The sequence below is a fragment of the Euleptes europaea genome, chromosome 15 (genome assembly GCF_029931775.1).
Source record: "Euleptes europaea isolate rEulEur1 chromosome 15, rEulEur1.hap1, whole genome shotgun sequence".
In the NCBI taxonomy this organism is placed as follows: Eukaryota; Metazoa; Chordata; class Lepidosauria; order Squamata; family Sphaerodactylidae; genus Euleptes; species Euleptes europaea.
In genome coordinates this window covers 2,151,412-2,173,909 of record NC_079326.1, presented here as the reverse complement: position 1 = coordinate 2,173,909, position 22,498 = coordinate 2,151,412, and the positions used below count along the sequence as shown (strand labels likewise).

General features: G+C 52.0%; 1 protein-coding gene across 1 annotated transcript in view; it reads right to left on the bottom strand.

Moving 5' to 3' along the window:
- Positions 1 to 22,498, bottom strand: part of TNS1 (tensin 1) — a 361,563-nt gene that overhangs the window by 1,984 nt on the left and 337,081 nt on the right. The window contains exons 26-28 of the mRNA XM_056861619.1: positions 21,512 to 21,680; positions 19,982 to 20,050; positions 17,391 to 17,423 (exon numbers count right to left, since the gene is read on the bottom strand). Of these exons, the coding sequence (XP_056717597.1) occupies positions 17,391 to 17,423; positions 19,982 to 20,050; positions 21,512 to 21,680 (271 nt within the window). The remainder of the gene's footprint in view (positions 1 to 17,390; positions 17,424 to 19,981; positions 20,051 to 21,511; positions 21,681 to 22,498) is intronic.

Genomic DNA, 22,498 nt, shown 5'->3' with positions numbered 1-22,498 from the left:
GCCATGCTGCTGACATCGAGAATCGCAAACAACTCCTGAACTTGTCCAAGCAACGGATTGGGCGAGACCCCAGGCCCCGGGGTGACCGTGGCCGGGAACTCCGGCAAGGGGGTGGCGGGGTCCTCTCGGCCGCGGAACGCCGCAAGCGGTTCGAGGCCGGCGTCTGCCTGATCTGCGGGGGAAAGGGTCACTTTGCATCGCAATGCCCCTCTCGCTCAGGCCGTCCGACCCCTCCCCGCCAAACCCAGGCCGAGCCGACGAAACCGGCCGCCGACAGCCAGCCTCGCCGCAGAAGTGGACCACTGAGCCGGCGCTCCGGCGCACCCTCCGCTCTCCACGCACGTCCCCAGGATGGGGCATCCGACTCTACGGTCCCATCGGGGTCCCGGATTACAAATACCGTCTTTGATTCGGACGGCTCCCCGGAGGCCACTACCCCGTCCCCCTCTTCCAGCGAGGAGGAAGAGTGGGAACAGCCGGCAAAAAACGCCGTCGGTCTGCTGTAGAGGGGGCTCCGCAGCAGACCGTCCCTATCGTTGTGCAAGGAGCTCCACCGATGGTAAGCGCCCAAGAGGACAATGTATTTGTGCGTGTCCATCTGTCCCTACCCAAAGGGGGTCCCCCGTTAGAGGTCCCCGCGTTGGTCGACTCGGGGTGTGCCCGCACCATGATAAATGAGGAAACTGCCAAGAAGTTGGGTGTCCGGCGCAAGCGGCTTCCGGGACCCCTCCGTTTTTCCCAAATGGACGGGAGTGACTTTAAACGGGGCCCGGTGACCCACAGAACTGCAGCCGTGATTATGTCCGTGGGGGAACATTGGGAACGGTTGTATTTCACTATCGCCCCTATTGTAACCCCTGTGGTGTTAGGGATGAACTGGTTAAGGGGGCACAATCCCTCCATTGATTGGGTTAAACGGGTGCTTTCCTTCCCCGAAAACCCCTGTGGGTTGCATGACAAGGAACGGGTACTCAGGACTCCAGCCGCCGCACTGGTAGGGTCCCCCGCCCCAGTCTCTCCTCAATTACCCTCTGAGTACTCGCAATTTACTGATGTTTTTGATGTTAGAGAGTGCGACGAACTGCCTCCCCACAGAGAAACGGACTGTGCCATCGAGATTGTAGGGGAAGGCAAACTGTCTAAGGGAAAGGTTTACCCCATGAGCCCTAGTGAAAAGACAGTGTTGCGAGACTATCTGGATGTCAATCTGGCGAGGGGTTTCATACGCCCCTCCAAGGCTCCTTATTCAGCCCCAGCTTTCTTTGTAAAGAAAAAGACGGGAGATTTAAGACTGTGTATTGACTTTCGCAGACTGAACGCAGTCACCCAGTCTAATGCTTACCCCCTCCCTCTTATTCCTGACCTTCTAGCACAATTAAAGGAGGGCCGAATCTTCACCAAACTGGACTTGGTAGAAGCCTACCACCGCATTCGCATCAAAGAAGGAGACGAACCCAAAACGGCCTTTTCCAGTTGTTTTGGGATGTTTGAGTACCTAGTCATGCCGTTCGGACTTTCGGGGGCTCCGAGTGTCTTTATGCAATTAATTAATGAGGTTTTGCATGATTTGCTGTTTCGGGGGGTGGTGGTATTTCTCGATGACATCCTTATTTACTCTGAAACCATGGAAGACCATGTGCGCCTAGTGCGAGAGGTGCTCCAGCGGCTGCGGGAGCACAAACTGTATGCTAAGGTGTCCAAATGTGAATTCCACCAACCCTCCATTACATTTCTGGGGTATGTGATCTCCCACCAAGGGTTGGAAATGGACCCCGCCAAGGTCCAGGCAGTGCGGGACTGGGAACCCCCCACTACCCGCCGCCAACTTCAGCAGTTTTTGGGGTTTGCCAATTTTTACCGGAACTTCATTCCTAACTTTGCCCAAGTTGCGCTTCCCCTCACTGCCCTGTTGCGTACCAAGGACAAGGGGGCTAGCGCCGCGCTTCCCTCGGCCCGTTTGCAATGGTCCCCCCAGTGCCAGCTAGCTTTTGAACGTTTGAAGCTACTTTTTTCATCCGAACCCGTTTTGGCTCACCCAGATTGCACCAAGCCTTTTGTGGTGCAAGTGGATGCCTCGGATGTAGCCATGGGCGGGGCCCTATTGCAGAGGGATGAGGGGGGACGGTTGAGACCATGCGCCTACTTCTCCAAGAAGTTTTCCCAGTCTGAAATCAACTGGGCCATTTGGGAGAAGGAGGCAGCAGCGGTCAAACATGCCCTTACCATATGGCGACACTTCTTGGAAGGGGCCGAACTGCCATTCGAAGTGTGTACCGATCACAAGAATCTTGAGGCCCTCAAGGGGGCTAGAAAACTCAATGCCAAACAGGTTCGGTGGGCCCAATTCTTCGCTAAGTTCCGGTTCACTCTCAGACATGTCCCTGGCAAAGAAAATGCCCTAGCCGACGCTTTGTCACGACTTCCCCAGTATCGCAACGATTTCGATCGCCCAGTCGACTCCCTGTTCACTCCCGAGCAGCGAGGGGAAGTTCCTAGCTTAGCCGTCACCACCCGGTCCCAAGCCCGACCACCGGAGACCCCCCCTACACTCAAAGGCATCCCGGAAGCCTTCCAACAGCGACTCCGGGACGCCTCCTTGCAGGAGGAGGAGCATCATCTCCTCCCCACTGGTCTGGAACGTACCAACACTTGGTGGGTGCAAGGGGGGAAACTGTACGTCCCCTCCTCTCTTCGCAAGGAAGTATTGGGACTTGTACATGGTGCCAGGCTAGCGGGTCATTTTGGTTTCATAAAAACGCTTCACCTGGTTCGAAGACAATTCTGGTGGCCCGGTATGAGATCTGATGTAGAGTTGTATGTGCGCAGCTGCCCCACCTGCGCCACAGCCAAGAAACGGATGGGAAAACCCCCAGGGCTTCTCAAACCGCTTGAGAGCCCCTCCCGTCCCTGGGAAGTCATCGCCATGGATTTTATCACCGACCTACCTCCGAGTCGGGGAAAAACGGTTCTTTGGGTTATCACAGACCTCTTTTCCAAACAGGTTCACTTCGTTCCATGTGCAGGCCTTCCTTCAGCCCAGGGCTTAGCTAAACTGTTCATCACACACGTCCTCAGGCTACACTCGATCCCGAGGAAGGTCCTCTCCGACCGGGGGGTCCAGTTTGTTGCCAAATTCTGGCGGGCCTTCCTAAAGTTAATGGGAGTGGAAGAGCAGGGCCTTTCTTCCGCCTATCACCCCCAAACGGATGGTCAAACAGAACGAGTAAATGCGGTGGTAGAATGTTATTTGCGTTGCTATGTAAATTTCCACCAGGACGACTGGGTCGACCTGCTGCCATTTGCCGAATATGCGTATAACAATGCGCCTCATTCCTCTACCGGCTTTAGTCCCTTCCAAGTTATATACGGGACGGATTTCGGCCCTTTCGGTTCTGCCCCCGTCTCGCCAGAGCTCCAGTCTACCCCTGACCTTCAGGAGTGGATTCAGGTGGTTAAATCCACCTGGCCATGGTTGCTCAAAAATCTGGAAAGGGCAAAAAGCAAGTACAAGGAACAAGCAGACAAACACCGGTCTCCGGGATGGGAACTCAAGGTGGGGGAGCAAGTCTATCTGTCCACCAAAAACCTCCGCTCTCTTCGCCCCTGCAAAAAACTGAGCGACCGTTATGTGGGACCTTTCCCCATTACCAGAGTAATCAACGAGGTTACTGTGGAACTGGACCTCCCAAAAACTCTGAAAGGAGTCCATCCAGTCTTTCATATAAGCCTCCTCAAACCCTATGTGGCAGCCCCCCAGTTCCACCCCCCTCCCGCACACGAGATTCCTACCGTAGTAGGAGGGGACACCCATTTGGAAATATCCAAGGTTTTAGACTCCAAATGGAAGAAAGGGAAACTGTTTTACTTTGTTCGCTGGAAAAACCTTGGCTCCGCTCATGACGAATGGGTGGCCGCACCCCACATGGCGGCTCCTCGCTTAGTCCGGGAATTCCACCTTGCTTATCCCGATAAGCCTCGTCCTCTCGGGGACCCCGGGGGGGGGCCTTAAGGGGGGCAGAATGTGAGGGTCTCTGTCTTTGTGTCTCTGCTTTCCATCACCTGCTGTGTTATCAGTGAACTCGTAAAAGCAGTTCACACCTTCTGGTCTCAGGCGCCAGGCCTGATGGCCCATGTATCTTCCCCCCCCCGCTGTTCTTCCTGCCAGTACTCCCTCAGGCCGATGCGGCCTTGGAAGTGTGATAGCCGCCCAGACTTCCTGGGATCTGTCTGATGTTTTGTATTATGCCAAGCTTGTAACTTCCCATAACAATAAGTGTGAACCCCAGTGCCCCAGTGCCCTGGAGTCAATATATTCTGTAAACCCGTATAGCCCCTCACTTGCAACTTTCTACCTGTGCCTGTCTCATCTCCTGAAGGCTTCAATAAATCGATTGTTTCTGTATCAACGTCTGAGCAACTGATTTGGAGAAGCAAACTCAGAGAGGGGGATCTCTCACAGTATGTTTGGTTAGTTTGGGCCTTCCAACAATTCAGGCTTCCCCCCCTTTTCTCCCCCCCATCAGTTCACTTCCCTCTCTCACAATGCAGGTGTCAGGTAAGTCAAGTAATCTTCAACATTTTCAGACCATTTAACCTCCCCTGTAAAACAGAAACCAGTTTTGATTTATTTTGTGCATGTGCATATATGCAGCGGATCCCACTGACGGGGATCCGGGTTTGCGGACCCACGTGGGGGGGGAGGAGCGGGGGGAACAGGGGGGGGACCCCACTTACCGGCAGCCGCGGCCGATCCGGGCGGCAGTGTGGGGCCAGGCGGCAAGGCGATGGCACGGGTGGCCCAGGGGGCCCCGGCCGGCCCCCATGGAGGGGGGGCGGGCCCGGGCTCCACGTGCGGTGGCCGGGAGGGACAATGGCGGCCGCCAGTTCCTGTCGCCCCCGCGGCCGCCCCCGCCCCCCGTACGGTGTTTTGGCGGGCCCTGCTGGGGGTCACGAGACCCTCCCCGGTCCAATGGGGTCCATTCTGGCCGGCATGCCGGGGGGGGGATAAATGCGGCCCCGCCCCTGGCCGCGGCCATTCTTTCCCCTCCACGCCGCTTGTGGAGCACCTGGTAATCCACCCCCAATCCCCAGGAGGCAAGAACCGTGCCCTCGGAGAAAGGAGGACAATGGGCGAAGAGCGCAGAGGGCCGGAGCCCCCGGCAGCCAGCGAGCGGTAGCCAGGGGGCGAAAGGCAGCCGGGGGGGGCTACAGGTGGCTGGGGGATGGGTGGTAAAAGTGGTGTGGAGCGCCTCGCCGTCAGGCGGCAGCAGGAGGACATGGGCCGCTGCGGGGCACGGTGGGGGAGGAGGCAGTCGGGGGATGGCCAAGGCCGCAGAGCGGCAGAGCAGCTCTCGGCACCCCCGAGCACCCGCGTCCAAACTGGGGGAACCTGGCGGCGTCGGCTCCGAGGCAGAAAGGGAAGATGCAGTGCGCAGCGGCTGGCCACGCGCCAGTGGGGCTTGGGAGACCCTCCGCAGGGGCGGCTGGCTCAAGGGCTTTGGCACCCATTGAACTGGGGTGCCTGCAAACAAAATAATCACTGGGGGGGCTGCCAGGAACTGCAAGACCCACGGCGGGGGCGGCTCGAGCGGCAACCTCGGCTATAGGAAGACAGGCAACCCACTGCAGGGGGCCAGGTCAGCAGGAAGCGGGAGGTCCATGGCGGGAGTGGAGAACCCGTCTGCAGCCCGGGGCTCTGAGTAGAGCATCTGCTTGCGTGCAGATGGTCCCAGGTCCAGTCCCCAGCACCTCAGTTGGGGGGACTTGGCTAGCAGGTGCGGTGAGAGACCTGGAGACCCTGGAGAGCCACAGTCAGTCAGAGCAGACTGCACTGACTTTGATGGACCAAGGGTTTGATTCGATAGGTGGCCCCAGCCTGTCTCTGGAGGGACGGATCTTGCTTTTGCCTCCCCCCCCCATTCCTTACAGGGGATCCTGACCCACCCTGGCAGTGCTGTTCTCTGCATGGTTACAAAGGCATCCACCGGTAATTGGCTTTACGAACCCTGGCAGCAGGTTGAACTATCCGCTGGGAGGATACGGACCCCAGGATCTTTAGCAGCTTCCTGTGAACCAAGGCCACTGAGGGGGCTAATCTCCAGTTCATCATTCATGGGGCAGATTCACGGGGGGGGGGTATGTGCTTATAGTGGCATGGCTTATACATACGCAAAGCGTTCGTATTTACTATCCTGTCCATAACAGGAAGTCTGCCCTTACAGGAGAAGAGGCCGGCATTAATGACACTGAACATATAGGACTTTCGTCCATAGGTACTGATACTAGTACATCGGGAAACACATTTACAGCGGATTCAGGTATTGCATTATCGGTTCCAAGTGCAGCTGCCGGTGTGCTGGGGAATGTCGCAATCATCTTGCGCACACAGGGCCTTTGGGGGCAGTGGCATCTTGCCAGGAAGTTTTCTCAGTCCACTTCTGGTAAGGTCATGTGAACCAGGAAGTAGTACATCAATCAGCCAAAGGCCACGCAGCAGCTGAACACTTCCCATATGTTGTACAACCCACACAGGGTCACTGGGTGCGGGGAGGAGGTGGTCGTGTGTTTCCTGCATCGGGCAGGGGGTTGGGCTGGATGGCCCTGGTGGTCCCTTCCAACGCTATGATTCGATGAAGTTAATCATATTCATCTTTGTGCAGAAGAATTACAGAGGCATTCATATGGCTGTATATATGATAGGATGACAGTAGAGCATCTTCACATGGGTAAGTAAGCGAATGAACATGAGTATTGTTTGGAAGTCGCCACTCCTGCCTCCAGGCAGCTCTGCGGGAAGCACCTGGTGGCGGCCTCTGACCAACAGTGCTGGGAGGCGATAGCGGGGTTGGGGGCCTTGCAGCAATTAGGGTTTGCCCCCCCTGGAACGGCGGGGTACTAAGCAATCCAGCCGATGGCTGGTGGCGAGTCGCCGGTGGAGAAAGACCCACTAAGTGGGCAAAATCCGCAACTAACCCCTGAGGATTCAAACAATAGGCTATAACAAGCATAATCAAAATCGGACAGGAACGACTCGCATGAGCAGCGGTCAGGCGCAGACCATGAAAAAGTCACTTAGGGAGGGGCCGTCGACCCTCCTCTATCGTCCCCCCATGGGCCACCACAGCTGGACAGGACTAGGCAGTCCCCAGGGATGCTGACCAACATTCATAACAGGGAAGCAGCCAGGTCACTCGGCAAGGGTCTAACGGGCAGCGCCCACATTCCCACCCACCCCAATTATGTTCTCTTCCGGAGTCCCCTATGGCCCCGGGGAACAGGGCATCCACCTAGACTTCTCAAGAGGGCGCCTGGGAATATTCGCCTCACCATTTCACTAACAAGCAGCAGTGCCTACCGAAAAGGTCGTCAGATCGGTCACAGTGGGAACATGATACCACCTCAGGGAGCTAGCCCCTCTGCAGGTTCCAGCCTCCAGCCTGGCCTAATCGGACATTCACTCGGCTTCGCGTAGCGGGAGCCATGGCGGGCTCAGGCAACTGTGGAGCCATTCTAGTTAGCTCGAGTCTGGTAGGTGGTTTTCATCCCAAACAGGACAGGGCCGGCTGGGGTGCAGGGTCCTGCGGCAGGGGTGGGAAGCACGTGGGGGACCTAAGGATCTCCCTCCCAACACGAATCACTCAGACATTAACTTTCGGTACGGCAGCAGATGGAGGGGAGTGGGAATGGGCTCGCCTTCCCTCATCGATCGCCAGGAACCAGGCGCTGGAGGGGGTGACACCGCTGGTATGGTTTGTCCGCAGGGTATGCATTCAATCGCTGTCTCATTACAGGAAGGTGTGGAACACATATGTGTGTACTGGCAGTTACTCAGCTTTCCCACGTCGCTGTGGCATGTTAGCAGTGATCGGATGGGGAAGGATATGAGGTTTCCAACCTCCAGCATCTGGCGGTTTCGGAGGGCAGACGGAGTGGTGCGTTCACCTACCCAGTTCCATCTCCTCCCTGGCTCATGCTTTCCCACGCTTCCTTGGCATCGCTCCAGGCCTCGGCAGGTAAAAGGCCACAGCTTATAAGGCATACATAGTGCCACGGCACAACACCTTTTAACCTATCTTTGCTTTTCAGCTCGACCCGTGGGCACCGCATCAGAACTGGCAGGGGTGGGAGCCACCAAGCAGCGTCCAAACATCGGGCCCGGCTCCTGTTGCTGGAGGGCTGGTTTCGTGGCCTTTGCTCACATGCCCAGGGCAGCGCCGATTGCCGATTTGGGGTCAGGAAGGAATTTTTCATCTAGGCCAGATTGGCCAGGGGATCCTGGAGGTTTTTTGCCTTCCTCTGGGCATAGAGCAGGGGCCACGGGGAGGGGGGGATGATATAATACCCAGCATTGCAGGCCGGTGGGGATGGCACTACATCGGGTGCGGGGTAAGTTCCTGAAGTTTGTCCGAGCCCACAGTGGCACCATGGCCCATGCTGGAAGGTCTGCTTGGGAAGTTGGGCTCGGCTGGCAGGAGGATTACGGGCACTTGTTGCAAAATGCAACAGTGGTTCAGGGAGGCTCAGCGAGCCAAGATGGACGCCAGATTGCCTCAGGGGCGGGGCATAGCTTGCAGCGATCTCCCGGTTCAGCATTCAGGGCATCCGCCGGGGGGCATTGGTGCTGGACCCCGGACATCTCGGGGATCCAGCCGGGAGAGACCAACCTGGCGAGACGGGGAGGCTGCGGTCTACAGGAGGCGGCCGAGGTAGACCTGCAGACCCGGGCCGAGTGGCTGCCCAGGATGACCTTGGTGTGACGGCCTCAGAAGGAGCCGCGATCCACCACCCGGACCTGGTGTGGTTGGTCAAGCTGGATCGGATGTGCTGGTTGGGTGCGCAGTCCCCTAAAAAGGTGGACCGGGTGCACAGTCCCCTAGAAAGGTGGACCAGGCCAGGCAGAAGGCACAGTGGTGGTGGATAAGGCCGTGACGGCCTCTGAGGAGCCGTGATCCACCACCCAGACCTGTCTCATCGGATGTGGGCCTGGTTCCGCCCGGAGGGGGAGCACCGTCGTCATCGAGCACAGACATACGGCTACAGCACTACAACATAGGCCCGGCTGGTGGTTGCAGCATTAGACGTTGGCGGGAGACGCCCAGAGAGGTATGGCAGGCATCTCCGGTGGCCTCTTGTGGCGGTTTGGGCATGGGGCCGGATCCAGTTTGGGGGAAAGATGGCCTGCAGGCCGCACTTCCCATTCTGGGGAGCCTAATAAGGGGTTTTGGGGGGAGGCCAGGAATGGTTAAGCCTGTCTCGGGGGCTGCGGTTTGGCCTCCTCCCAAGTGGCAGTGGACCACACAGTTGGCTGCCGCCCATGTGGTTCCCGGCATACTGCCATCTCAGGCTGTGCCCAGCAGGTGGGTTGGGCGCAGGGTGTGATCAGCTGACAGTTGGGTCAGCTGATCCCTGGATCCCGCCCCTCATGCTTGCCAATGCCTAACGCTGTAATCAATAAAGTTGTGGGCTGTTTACTCCAGCTATTGCGTACTAGTCATTCTTGGGTAAGATCACGCCTTTCAGTCACCAGGGTATGGGCAGCCCCTGGGGTGCCCGTGGCCCCCCTTCCCACCCATTCCGTCCCCCCCATAAGGCTGGGGCTGCAATCCTCCTCCTTGTTCTCCTCCTCTCTTTCCCCAGAAAACCCCTGGGAACTGTAGTTGGGACTGAGGATGGAGAGATATTTAACAGATTTCTACCCATACTTGACTACAATTCCCTGGATCTGTGACAGTTAAACTAATACAGGATGAGCCTGAAAGGGTGTTATCACTAGGAATCCTTAAAACCTATCAGTTAGGCTTATTTCCTGTTCACAGGTAGTGATCAGGAAGCCAAATAATTAATTGGTTGTTCAGCTGTTAGCAACTTGTCATACTGTTCACAGAAACAGGCCATTTACAGCCATTGGAAGCCAACTGCCAGCTGATGATGGGTCTTTTGATCTCCTGGCTCCTGGCTGATCAGCTGGAAGTTGTGTTATTCTGATATCCCATCCTGGGAACTTTACAGGATTCCAGACTTGCTGACTGTGATGGATACAGGGTTAAATCTAATGCCTCTGTGTCTGACATAATGGCTTTTTAATTAAGTGACAGGGAACCCAAGGCTACATTGTCAGTGGTAAGATTTATTTCAGTCCTTATATCCCTCAAACATTAGATCTAAAATTAAGCTGCTCAAGATCAGTGGATCAAGGAGCTTCTAAGGGATAAAGGAAAAGAAAGGATACAGGGTTAAAAGTAAACTCTGAGACTGAGGAATTCTGTCAGCCAATGCCTGCAGGAGCTGACAGGAGTCTTCTTGGAGGGAGGGAGAAGTTCTTGATCTTTTAGCTCTAAGCTCCTAAACTTTGCAGTTGTATGTAGAGACTCTTAGATCCTGTGTGCTCAGATATTACCTAGCTTGTATAAACCAAACCTGAGTGGTGACAAGGGGAAGATTGTGGCAGAGGGAGAAAACCCTTTCTTCAGTCACTAAGTGGGAGGCAGCTCCTAAAATCTGAGGAGTGGGAAAGGTTGTGGACAAACCTCTACTCTCTGGTATTCTTTGTGCTAGGGTAAACTGAGTCCACACTGAGTATATTGAGTGTAATGAATATATTGAACAAAGTCTGAATATATTTACTGAATAGCCTGAAGAGACTGTACTGAGAACACATGAACACATGAAGCTGCCTTATACTGAATCAGACCCTTGGTCCATCAAAGTCAGTATTGTCTACTCACACCGGCAGCAGCTCTCCAGGGTCTCAGGCAGGAGTCTTTCACATCACCTACTTGCCTAGTCTCTTTAACTGGAGATGCTGGGGATTGAACCTGGGACCTTCTGCATGCCAAGAACTAAGAACTAAGAACTGTGCCTGTAACCATTTAAGATTTGAACTGTTTCTAACCAACTAAGCTTTGTGCCTCTGTTGAAGAAAAGAAATCAATCTACCTACCTCTCTGTAAATAATAAACTTCAATTTATATTCATAATGATAAAATCAGCTACAGCCTCTAAGCCTCTCAGTTTCACCTGGGGGGAGGAAAGGGAAGCCTTCTCCTCACACAAACAAAGGTGACAAGGTGTGGGGTTTAAGAAATATTAAAAACCTTTCACAGTTATTGGTACCAGAAGAAAAAATTGGGAGGGTTCAATTGGGAGGCCATGTCTACGCACTGGCTTTCTTGGCAGTAGACCTGGACTCTGAGGAGGGGAAAGTCCCCCTTCAGAGGCCAGGTCTACCAATTGGCGTCTCTGGGCCTCCGGAGGCCAGGTCTACTGCCAAAAAAGCCAATGGGTAGACCTGGCCTCCCAATGGGACTCAGCCGGAGACCAGGTCGACCAATAGGCTTTTATAGCGGTAGACCAGGCCTCCAGACGAGGACTCCAGACGGGGAGGGGGAAATGGCAGGGACTTACAATTTAATTTTTATCAATAAATAAGATCACTATTAAGTATGATATCAAGTTTTATTCAGTGTACCTATAGTTTAATTAAGATTTAAAACTTTAATTAAAGTTTATTAAGTTAATAAACAGTGTACCTACCTATATAGTTTAAGAAATTTGGCTCTCAAAAGAAATCTCAATTGTTGTACTGTTGATATTTGGCTCTTTTGACTAATGAGTTTGCCGACCCCTGCCCCACCCCAAGGTGTCAGCAGATCTCTCCTGTTCTCCACAGACCAGCTTTCTTCTCTCTGTCATAGCTGCCTGTTTGGGTTGCAGAAAATAGGAGAGAATCTCTTTCTCTGTTGCAATGGGGAGCTCAGAGGCATTGCATCTGTACCTGTCTAGCTTGGTGAGAGGACAAATGATTTCTCCATTTTGCAATGCAGAGATCAAAAACATTGCTTCTGTCCCCACCCAGCTCAGTATAGAGGGGAAAAAAAACCTTCTTTCTCCTCTCCTTTCTGCACCTTCACTGTTTTACTGGGGGAAGTGGGGGAGGTGGATCAGAACCCAACTCCCACCTGATCCCTGATCAGCTTTAATTTGGCTTCTGATAAGCAGGCAGCTGCAAATGTATTTGGCTGTTGTTTGAGTTGCTTGTTGCAATCCAAACATATCTCTGATTGGCTAACAATCTGATTGGGGAGTGTCAAACAGGGTAAATTTGACTGGAGAACAACTTCACTGAGAAATTCACAGCATCTCTAGTTATCACCTCTGAAGACTGCCTCTTCTGGTATATTCTCTTGCATCAGATTTGTCTTTCACATCATGCCCTATTAACACTGCTGTCCTGTAGGTGTGTGAACATATGTGTTCCCTGTGCCAGAATATTTTAAGTAGCAGTCTTCATTTTGTGGAATGACCTTCCTGAGACTGTCAGGAAGGCCCTTTGTTAAGTCTGCGTGGGAAGGATTCACGAGATCAGAGATGGAGTTCAACAACACAGCTTTATTGATTTCAGCACAGAACTAACTAACTTACACACTGAACGTGCCCTGCTTATATGCCCCCCTGGCCGCCTCCGGCCACTCCCCCCCTGATCTGTGATAGGGGGGAAATACCCTCTCGGTGACCAATGGGACATGCTGGCTTAGGGCCAATAGGATCCGTTTGCATTGACCAATAGGGTGAGCAGGGTTTAGGATCCTTCGACAGAACTCAAGCTCCTCCGCCTCCCTTGATAACTCCCCAATTATATACATACACAACACCCCTCCCCCCTAAGTCCGAGCAGCCCCCCCCACTGTCACTCTAGGAGCACACAAAGTCCCGGAGGTAACTCGGCCGCGAGCGATTCCGCTGGGAACGGCGCGGCACTGGGATGGGGGACGATGGGCGATCCGTCGCTCCCAGATCAGTCTTACCCTTGGTGGCTGGGTTGTCATTCGCTGGGCTGAGGTCTGGCGCTGGCAGTGGCAATGGCTGTTCTGGTCGCTCTGGTTGTTCCGGCTCCTGGGTGGCAGGAATCGGCAGCGGCACTGTCACCGTGGCTGCTTCCCGCAAGTCAACGGGGCGGCGGCGTAGCTGATCAATGTGACGCTGCAGGATGCGCCCCTCCGGGGTGGCGACCCGATAGGATAGCGGGCCGGTGGCATCCTGGACCGTGGCTGGGATCCAGGTGGGGCCCACTCCATAGTTTTGGGCGAACACGGGGTCGTCCTGTTCCATGACCCTTGGGGAGGCTGTCGCATCTTTGTGGCCCGGGTACACAGGCACGAGGTCGGGGTGCAGCCGGTCGAGCATGGTTTTCGGCCGGCGACCCATGAGGAGTTCTGCGGGGCTTTTGCTGGTCACGGAGTTGGGTGTGGTGTGCTGGGCTAAGAGGAAATCCACTAGCCCCCTGTCCCAGTCACAGCGGTCGATGCGTCGCAATGCATCCTTTGTCGTTCGGACCATCCGTTCTGCCTGCCCGTTGGTGGCGGGGTGGAACTGAGCCGAGGTTGTGTGGCGGATCAAGTTCCTGGCCAGGAAGTCTTTGAACTCGGATGACGTAAATTGGGCCCCGTTGTCGGAGACCACAGTGTTGGGCAAGCCGTGGGTTGCAAAGACTTTGCGCAGCTCACGGATGACCACACCCGAGGTCATGGAACCGACGTCGACCACCTCCAGCCACTTAGAGTAGGAGTCCATGATAATCAAGAATGTCTTACCCTGGAACGGCCCGGCAAAGTCTATGTGCAGGCGGGACCAGGGTGTGCGGGTGGACTCCCAGCACTGGGTCGGTGCCCGAGGCATCTCCGGGCAGGACTCCTGGCAGGGTTGGCAACGGCTCACCCACTCCTCGATAGCAGCGTTGATGCCTGGCCACCACACGTAGCTTCTTGCCAGAGCTTTCATGCGCATGACCCCTGGGTGGCTAGTGTGTAGAGCCTCCAGTGTGCGCATGCGTAGCTTGGCCGGAATCACGATGCAGCTCCCCCACAGTAGGCACCCCTTTTGTAATGAGAGTTCGGTCGAGCAACGCCCAAAACCCGAACACGGCGGCATTGGAAGTCAATGATGACGAAGCTGGAGGGCTCCAGCTCGGGCAGCGGGGCGCGCTTGGCAAGGTCCCTGAAAGTGTCCTCGTAAATGATGGAGAGGGCGGACCCGGAATCCACCTCCATCTTGCAGGGGGCCCCCTCAATGAAAACGGTGGTGGAGAGCTTGTTGTCGCCATGGACCTTGTGCAGGCGGAGGGTGTGGACGCGGCGCCAGTCGCGGAGGCCACAGGACGGGGACCCGGAGTCGTCGTCGTCGGAGAGGGCGTGGACTGGTCGGGTGGCGCCATCCTTCTTCTCCGGGCAGGATGGTTTCCGAGACGAACGGCAGACCTTGGCGATGTGACCAGCTCGGCCGCACACCCTGCAGAGGGCATCGCGGAAACGGCACGTGTGTCGGTCGTGGGGGTCGCTGCAGCTGGCACATGCCTTCTATGCCGGGCCCTGAGGCTTGGGCGCCCTGGCGGACAGTTTGTGGGCCTCGTCGCCGGAGTCGCCTTCACTGGCGTGGCTAAAATGGACGGGGGCAGCCTCCTTGGGCCCCCTGGCAGCAGGAATGGCGGTGCGGTCCCCCAGACGCTCGTCCCGGTCCTCAGACTCCGCTGCGGTCGCTTCCTTGACGGCAGTCGCCAGCGTTGCCTCTTTCTTTCCCTTCAGGCGGCGGCGCACTTTCGCGTTCCTGAGGCCAAACACGAACCGGTCCCGGAGCATCTCGTTGAGGGCTGAGAATGCGCAGGATCTGGCGATCTGGCGGAGAGCTGCGATGTACTCGGCAGTGGTCTCTCCGGGCCGCTGTTCGCGGAGGTAGAAATCGTGGCGGCGGGCCAACACAGTGGGCTGCGGGAGAAATGGCCGGCCAGCGCCTTCATGGTGGCGTCGAAGTCGGTCGCCTCGAGCTGCGCAGGGGCCATGAGGGTCTCGGCCAGCTGGAATGTCCGGGGCCCGCAGACGCTGAGGAAGACCGCCCGCTTCTGCACGGCTTCCGTGAATTTGTTTGCCACCATGAAGAACGAGACGCGGGAAGCGTAGCTTTCCCAGTCGCCGGGGTTGGAGATGTCGAATGCCTCAGAGATCCGGTGGTGGCCATGAGGGCTGTGAGTACGTCTCTCCCGAGAATCCCAGGGAATCAGCAAACGGGCCGGCTGCCTGGACACAGCTAGTGCGCGGAGCGAGGCTGCGGGCCAGCCGGCGTGTGATTCAGCGTGGCGGACCGGGCTGCCTACCGGTCACTGCGGATGGCGAGGCGAGTGATTCAGCAGGTCAGCCGGGCCGTTCCCCAGTCTTCGTCGCCACTGTTAAGTCCGCGTGGGAAGGATTCACGAGATCAGAGACGGAGTTCAACAACACAGCTTTATTGATTTCAGCACAGAACTAACTAACTTACACACTGAACATGCCCTGCTTATATGCCCCCCCCTGGCCGCCTCCGGCCACTCCCCCCCTGATCTGTGATAGGGGGGAAATACCCTCTCGGTGACCAATGGGACATGCTGGCTTAGGGCCAATAGGATCCGTTTGCATTGACCAATAGGGTGAGCAGGGTCTAGGATCCTTCGACAGAACTCAAGCTCCTCCGCCTCCCTTGATAACTCCCCAATTATATACATACACAACACCCTTAATCTTAATTTTTCAGAAAGTGGGTAAAGCAAGATTACTGAGCCACGTCTGTTAATAAGGAATTGGACATCGCGTTGTTTGGTTGTAGAGCTGGGTTTCTGAAGCTGGGCTTCAGGGTTGGCATATTAAGATAACATAGCAAATTTTAATTATTTTAATGAACATTGTGACCCATCTTGAGTCTCTAACAGAAGGCTTAAAAGGTCACAAATAAATATATAAATGATCGATACAAACTTGCGCAGTGAACCTCACACACACTTCTTTTTATAACTTTCTCTTTAAGAAAAAGCAAATATAGCAGGCACCACTTATGGTCAGTTTGAGACCTACTTGTGGTTCCTGACCCACCATTTGAAAACCAGTGAGATGAACTTTCTATAAATACATTCAAGTTGGCATTCTACCAGTAGCATTTATGTCATGAGGTACTAACACAGATGTACAAGACTCACATGGAAGTGGTGGGAATTTAAATGTCCTTGCAAGAAGGAATGGGGATATTGAACACTAACATTCCTCTCTTTTAATAAGGATGGGTTTTTTAATTAGAACTTTTAAGAAAAGTTATAAATACTAGATTGAAGGGGAACAAAATGTGATCTGTCTCCTTGTCCTGTCATTTCTAATTAGAGACAGAAAAATCCAGACAGCTGGAGGTTCTAATAAAACACCCCTTGCTGCACATAGTGGGGGCTGTGTTCTGAAGCTGCTAGCGGCAACATGCAGAAGAGATGGGAGACAGAAGACACTCAGAACATGAAGGGAAGGGGGTCACATTTTCTGGCTCCTTACTGCAAACATGCCCAGTGGAAGAAAATTGCTAAACCCAAATGTTTTATTTGTGTGTTTAAATGGGCTGTACGAAAAAATATGTCAGTGTTTCATTTACATTACAGTGATATTTTTGCAGCTGAAATATTTTTCAATTTCTGTCTGTTTGGTCCCTCCCTTGGGGATTTGGGGAGCCATATGAAACCTGAACAGAATATACTGTAGTGAACTCTGCAGTGTGAATGTGCATAGGTTAGAGAGAGGCCATAGCTTTAAAGGTAGCTGAAAGGCAGTATGGTAGGAGCAGCCCACAGCTCATCTGTTTATTTATTAAATGTATAGCCCATACTCTGAATTCTTATGGGTTCATAAGGCAGCTTCTACTCATAACATAAAAAATACAATAGACTACAAAGATCAAATTAAAAAATGTTACTACAAATTATGAGCCCAAACAATAGAAATCCCAATTGAAACCCCTATCTTGTGACTCCTGATTCCTAAACCTTGCAAAATGTATTTGACCAGATATGAAAATGGAATGAGTGTTTACACTGTGGGCAACCGCAGACCTTAAATACCACCTACAGCCACAGTGTGAACTCAGAGCCAACAAGGGAATTTCACAATGCAGGTTTTTGGAGCATGGACTCCTATTACAGTTTTAGAGCTGTGTGTATTGATCAAGTGGCTGGATCCTGACATCTAGTTCTAAGAGCTGGATATGTAGGTACAATACTGAGCAGATGGTTGGTATCATTGGATTTGATAGCAGTGATCAGCTGCTGTGGTACAGCTCCTCAACCTCAGCCTTCTCCCTCCACCCCTGCTCAAATAGGAGATCTGCACTATCTGCTCTGGCTGCACCAAGTACCTGTCTGGGAAATGGGCCCGCGCCTTTACACACAGGCTTCCATCGTACATAACTGGACTGAGTCACATGCATCTTGCTTTATAGCCTACCAAAGATACTGAAATATGCTTTGCGCATCAGACAACTATGAACAGGGCAGAAGTGTACTGTAGTCACTGTGCTGGGCTAACACCACCTTTGAAGTTGAAAAAAACAGTACTCACTTTGCAGCGCCACCGCTATCTGACTTAGTCCACCTGAGTAGAGAAGAAGAGTCTTTGGTTAACTATTTTTTACAGGGACAATGACATTTACATGATGCACTTCAATATTAAAGCCAAACCTGTACCAGGAAGAAGGGAGGGCCTCAACGACTAGTCAGTCTACACCCTTTCTCCTGTCTTTGAAAACAAACAACTGCAGCAACAAAAGGGAATGAGACCTACCTCTCTCAGTAGGGCTGTGCATTCGGTGAAAACCAAACTGAAAAAATACCGGGGAAATGCCATTTTGGTAAATTTCGGGTTTACCAAGTCTGCAAAATCCGGGAGGTTGGCAAAGCCAAATTTGCCATTCCTGAAAGCTGGATAAAAATCTGGCTTTTTCAGAAACGGCTTTCCACGGCTCCCGGGGGAGCATTTTGCAGGTAGAGGTCCCACATTTTCAGGGTAGCTAGAAGGAACTCTCCTTGCAAGTACCACCAAGTTTGGTAAAGATTGGGTCAGGGGGTCCGGAGTTATGGGGTCTGGAAAGGGTTGCCCCATCCTCCTCCATTGAAAAGCATTGGCAAAGTGGCTGTAGTCAGCCTCTTTAGTGTGATCTTCGCAATGTATCTCAGTGGTGGAGCTGGGCTTTAAACGGTGGGAAAGTTCACCCAGCTCCTACATAGAGATACATTGTATCCTCCAAGAGATACATGGAGGAGGATGGGGCAACCCCTTCCAGACGCCAGAACTCCGAACCCCCAGATCCAATCTTTACCAAACTTGGGGGTTCTTGCAAGGAAAGACTCTTCTAGCTACCCTGAAAATTTGGGACCTCTACCTGCAAAAATGCCCCCCAGGAGCCGCAGAAAGCCCCATAGGCTTTATTGGACCCAGATTTTTCGGGAAACCTGGGGAAAAGCCGAATTGCCATATTTACCAGTATGGGAAATTCGGCTTTCCAAGTTTTCTTGAAAATATTTGGGACCAATAAACCCGAACCCGAATTTTAATGATTTTTTTGTTTGTTTTTTTGCACAGCCCTATCTCTCAGTCTGCAAGACCTGATTTTTGGAAGTCTGGTGATTAGTAATGGTGGGCAATTGACCCTGATGCAGTTGGAGTTTCCCTAGCTGACCACTACACAGCTTTTACAAACAGTAATGGACAAAGGAATTGTGGTAACCTTCTTGCCTAAACTCTCAGGCTCATGCCAAAATATTTATGCCAATAAAAGCCAATAATTTATTTGAGTTTCTATCTAAAACTGAGCCTTCAGTAATGTATAAAGCAGCAATGTGAAACAGAGCTCAATGTGAAATCTTTATTCCACTGAAAAATCATGTATCCTTTCACACAGGATCAAGGGTAGAAAAGAGCAAGAGTCCAGTAGCACTTTAAAGACAAACAAAATGTCTGGCAGGGTATGAGTTTTCGCGAGTCATAGCTCACTTCTGCAGATACAGCTAGAATGTGAGTTCACATTCACATTGGATTCACGTTCTAGCTGTATCTGAAGAAGTGAGCTGTGACTCATGAAAGCTCATACCCTGCCAGAAATGTTGTTAGTCTTTAAGGTGCTACTGGACTCTTGCTCTTTTCTACCACTACAGACAGACTAACACGGCTCCCCATTGTGACCAACAGGATCAAGAGTTTACAAATTCCATCCACTGTTGGCGCCTTCTTGGATTTTTGTTTCAAACAATTACTTTGACTTTTGGAAATGAAGGAATACCATTTCGTAGTAATGTCATGGGGGAATCTAAAGTCTTCAGATAGAGATTCTTGCTCTCATGCAGAAACTATTAATTAGGAATCTGCAGAAGCTTTGGGCTCTCTTAGAATCTCAAGTTAGGACCAAATGATTCTGAGAAACTTGTACTTGCCAACCTTTGGCAGTTCTTCCATATAGTATGTCAATTCTGGTAATGATTAATCTAATAGAATCATAGAGTTGGAAGAGACCATCATGGTCATCTAGTCCAACCCCTGCACAATGCAGGAAACTAACAACTACCTCCCACACACACACACACAGTGCCCAGAAGATGGCCAAGATGCCCCCTCCCATGAACTGCCCAAGTTCATAGAATCAGCATTGCTGACAGATGGCCATCTAGCCTCTGCTTAAAAACCTCCAGGGAAGGAGAACTTACCACCTCCCGAGGAAACCTGTTCCACTGAGGAACCGCTCTAATTGTTAGAAAATTCTTCCTAATGTCTAGATGGAAACACTTCTGATTTAATTTCAACTCTTTGGTTCTGGTCCGACCTTCTGGGGCAACAGAAAATAACTGGGGCAACAGAAAATCCTCTATATGACAGCCCTTCAAGTACTTGAAGATGGTTATCATATCCAATAGTGAAGTATGACCTGACATCTTCCATATGCCTCTTGTTCAGCTATGGGTACTGCTCATCAATACAGAATTGTCCAGACATTTCCAGGTGCTGTTTCTTTAATTTTGGAATGAGTACAAATTAGGAATTCCTTTACAAATATGGTATGGAATGTGACAGGAACAAAAATGGTTCTAGATGATGGTCTATATGCCCTAAGTGGCTTGGTGGCTTTGGATTCCATAAACTCAAACAGTATTGTCACTTACTTTCTTTCCTGTGGATCCACATCACAAAAAGTGACAGTGTTGATGGGATAATGTCGTCTGAAAAAGAGCCTGAAACAGAAACACAGATAAGTGTTCATGATAGAATTATATGGAAGTACAGTGAATGACTGCATCCGTACAGACAACTAACCTACCTGTCAGGTCCATGCTACCTAGTGGAATACAGGCTCTGGCCATATGTAGGCCAGGAGCTGGCTTCCATTCAAGGCCAGAGCCTGGCTGCTTCTCAAGGTCTGATTCTCATGCTCACAAATCCTGTGTACAGTTTCGGTTCCTCTGGTTATCTCAGATGTATGATGTTATGGCTTCCCTCCCTGGGAAACGCTATCTCGAAGTAACTTCACTGTTTTGCTTCTCTGCCTAGAATGCTTTTAACCTGTACCTCGCATACCTAGAGTCATTAGCAGCCTCACCTGCGTGTGAGGCAGTCAGGTTATTTTAATCTGTCTTTTTGCTCCTAATAAAGTAGCATTGCTTAGGATTACTTGCCTGGGCGTGTGTGCTCTTTGTCTTACAGTGCAGTCCTAAAGAGAGTTACTTCAGTCTAAGCCCATTCACTGGAGTAACTCTGCATAGGATTGCATTGTAAGTCATATAAATCATTCTGCCTAGATGGATTTTACTGCACATCTGGCAGGAATGATGGTAACATGATCATCTTCAGGGGCCCTATACCAGTTAACTAAAAGGCTGATGAAACATTGTTTGGCAGAGATTTACTGTGTGCAAAATCCCTAGGTCTCTTTTGAAGATGTCGTTCTACCCATTTTGTCCAACCAACACTTTAAAATGAATTATGATGATAGTGAGGAACTGAGACGACAAAGCTGCTTTTTTGAGGCATACAGTAAGTTGGGGAGTTCTTAGCAAAACCAATGGGGGTATGTAAGGTCAGAACTCTTCTGTTTCAGGTCCACAGACTGCCAAAGGTTCTACACTAGGGTTGTGAAGAAAAAAAAAAACACAATTAGGTAAATTTCAGGTTTGTGTTTATTGGGCCCGATTTTTTGGGGGAAATCTGAAATAAGCTGAATACCTATACTGGTAAATATGGGCATTCAGCCTATTTTCGGGTTTCCCCAAAAAAATCAGACCGGGAGGGTCGTTTTTCAGGGTAGAGCCCCCAAATTGGCAATGTAGCTTGAAGGGACTCTCCTTGCACGACCCTCAAAGATTGGTGAACACTGGGTCAGGGGGTCCGATTATAAGGGGTTCGGAAGGGGTGCCCTTCTCCATACAGAAACATTGTGAAGTTTGCAATGATTCTCTATGGAGGAGCAGGGCAACCCCTTCCAGATCCCATAAAATCGTACCCCCTGACCCAATCCTCACCAAACTTTGGGGGTCGTGCAAGGAGAGTCCCTTCAAGCTTACTCAGCTTTAGCTTTATCTCCAGGTTTGTGCATTTGGTAAACCTAGAAATTTACCGAAATGTCTAATTTCGGGTTTATTTTTGGTTTGGGTTTATCGATATATACAAGCCTATTTCAGACCATAACTTGCTCTTACTTTCTCTGGTTGTCTGTTAAGGTGATTCCTTGTGTTGAAACTTTGAAATGGACAATAGTAGCAGAAGGTGGTGTGCTGGAAGCCAGTGTCTCAGTGATAGCTTTGGCGATGGCCTGTGGACCCGTTAATGATTCCATCTCCACTGAGTTGATAAACAGCACGTTGCATGCTGGAAGTAAAATGATACATGCATCAGTGGAATGACACAATTCAAGAGAGGCATAAAACAGGCGGAACTGTGGTTGTACTCCAAGGAAAACAATGTACACCTGTTTGTAGTATATTTGGTATCTGCCCATATAACTTCATGTGGATTTCACTAGGGAAGCTAGATTTAGAATCCAAGTGTCTCTTTCTAGCAGGTCAAAGCAGGCTACCACTTCAATTGACCCAGAACCTGTTGCTCCTGATAGCTGACATTCTAAGGTTTGAATAAGCAGCACCCTGGCTAAAAAAAAAAAATCACAGAATAGCTTCTAGAGCAGACATGTCAAACATAAGGCCCGTGGGCTGCATCCGGCCCCCAGAGAGCTCTGACCTGGCCCATGAGCTTTTCCAGCCTGCACCTCCCGCCTCGCTTCCCTGCTGCCTTACTGCCTGTCTCACCTTGCCTCATTTCCTACATTGCTGCTGTGTGTGCCACCTGTACCCTGCCTGGGCTGAGCACACGTGTCAACTTGAGGCCCAGTTAGTTCCAGCTTGCCCCATGTGACTTGCTGTGCGAGTGCTGACGAGGGCACAGGGAGAAGTTCTCCCAGCAAGGAGCCATCCCTTCCAGACAGGCAGGCAGGCAGGCAGGCTCAGGGTGCAGCTGAGGATGTGCTTGAGATGGAACTGTGTTCTTCCCTCTTGCACATCCACTGTGTCCCCCTCCATGGCTCGCAACCTCAGTCTCCTCTTTGAGTCCCTAGGACACTTTAGCAGGTAAACTAGTCCACTGGGTGACTGGAGGCAACAGTGGGAGCTTGGTAAGTTTGGAGTCTCCAG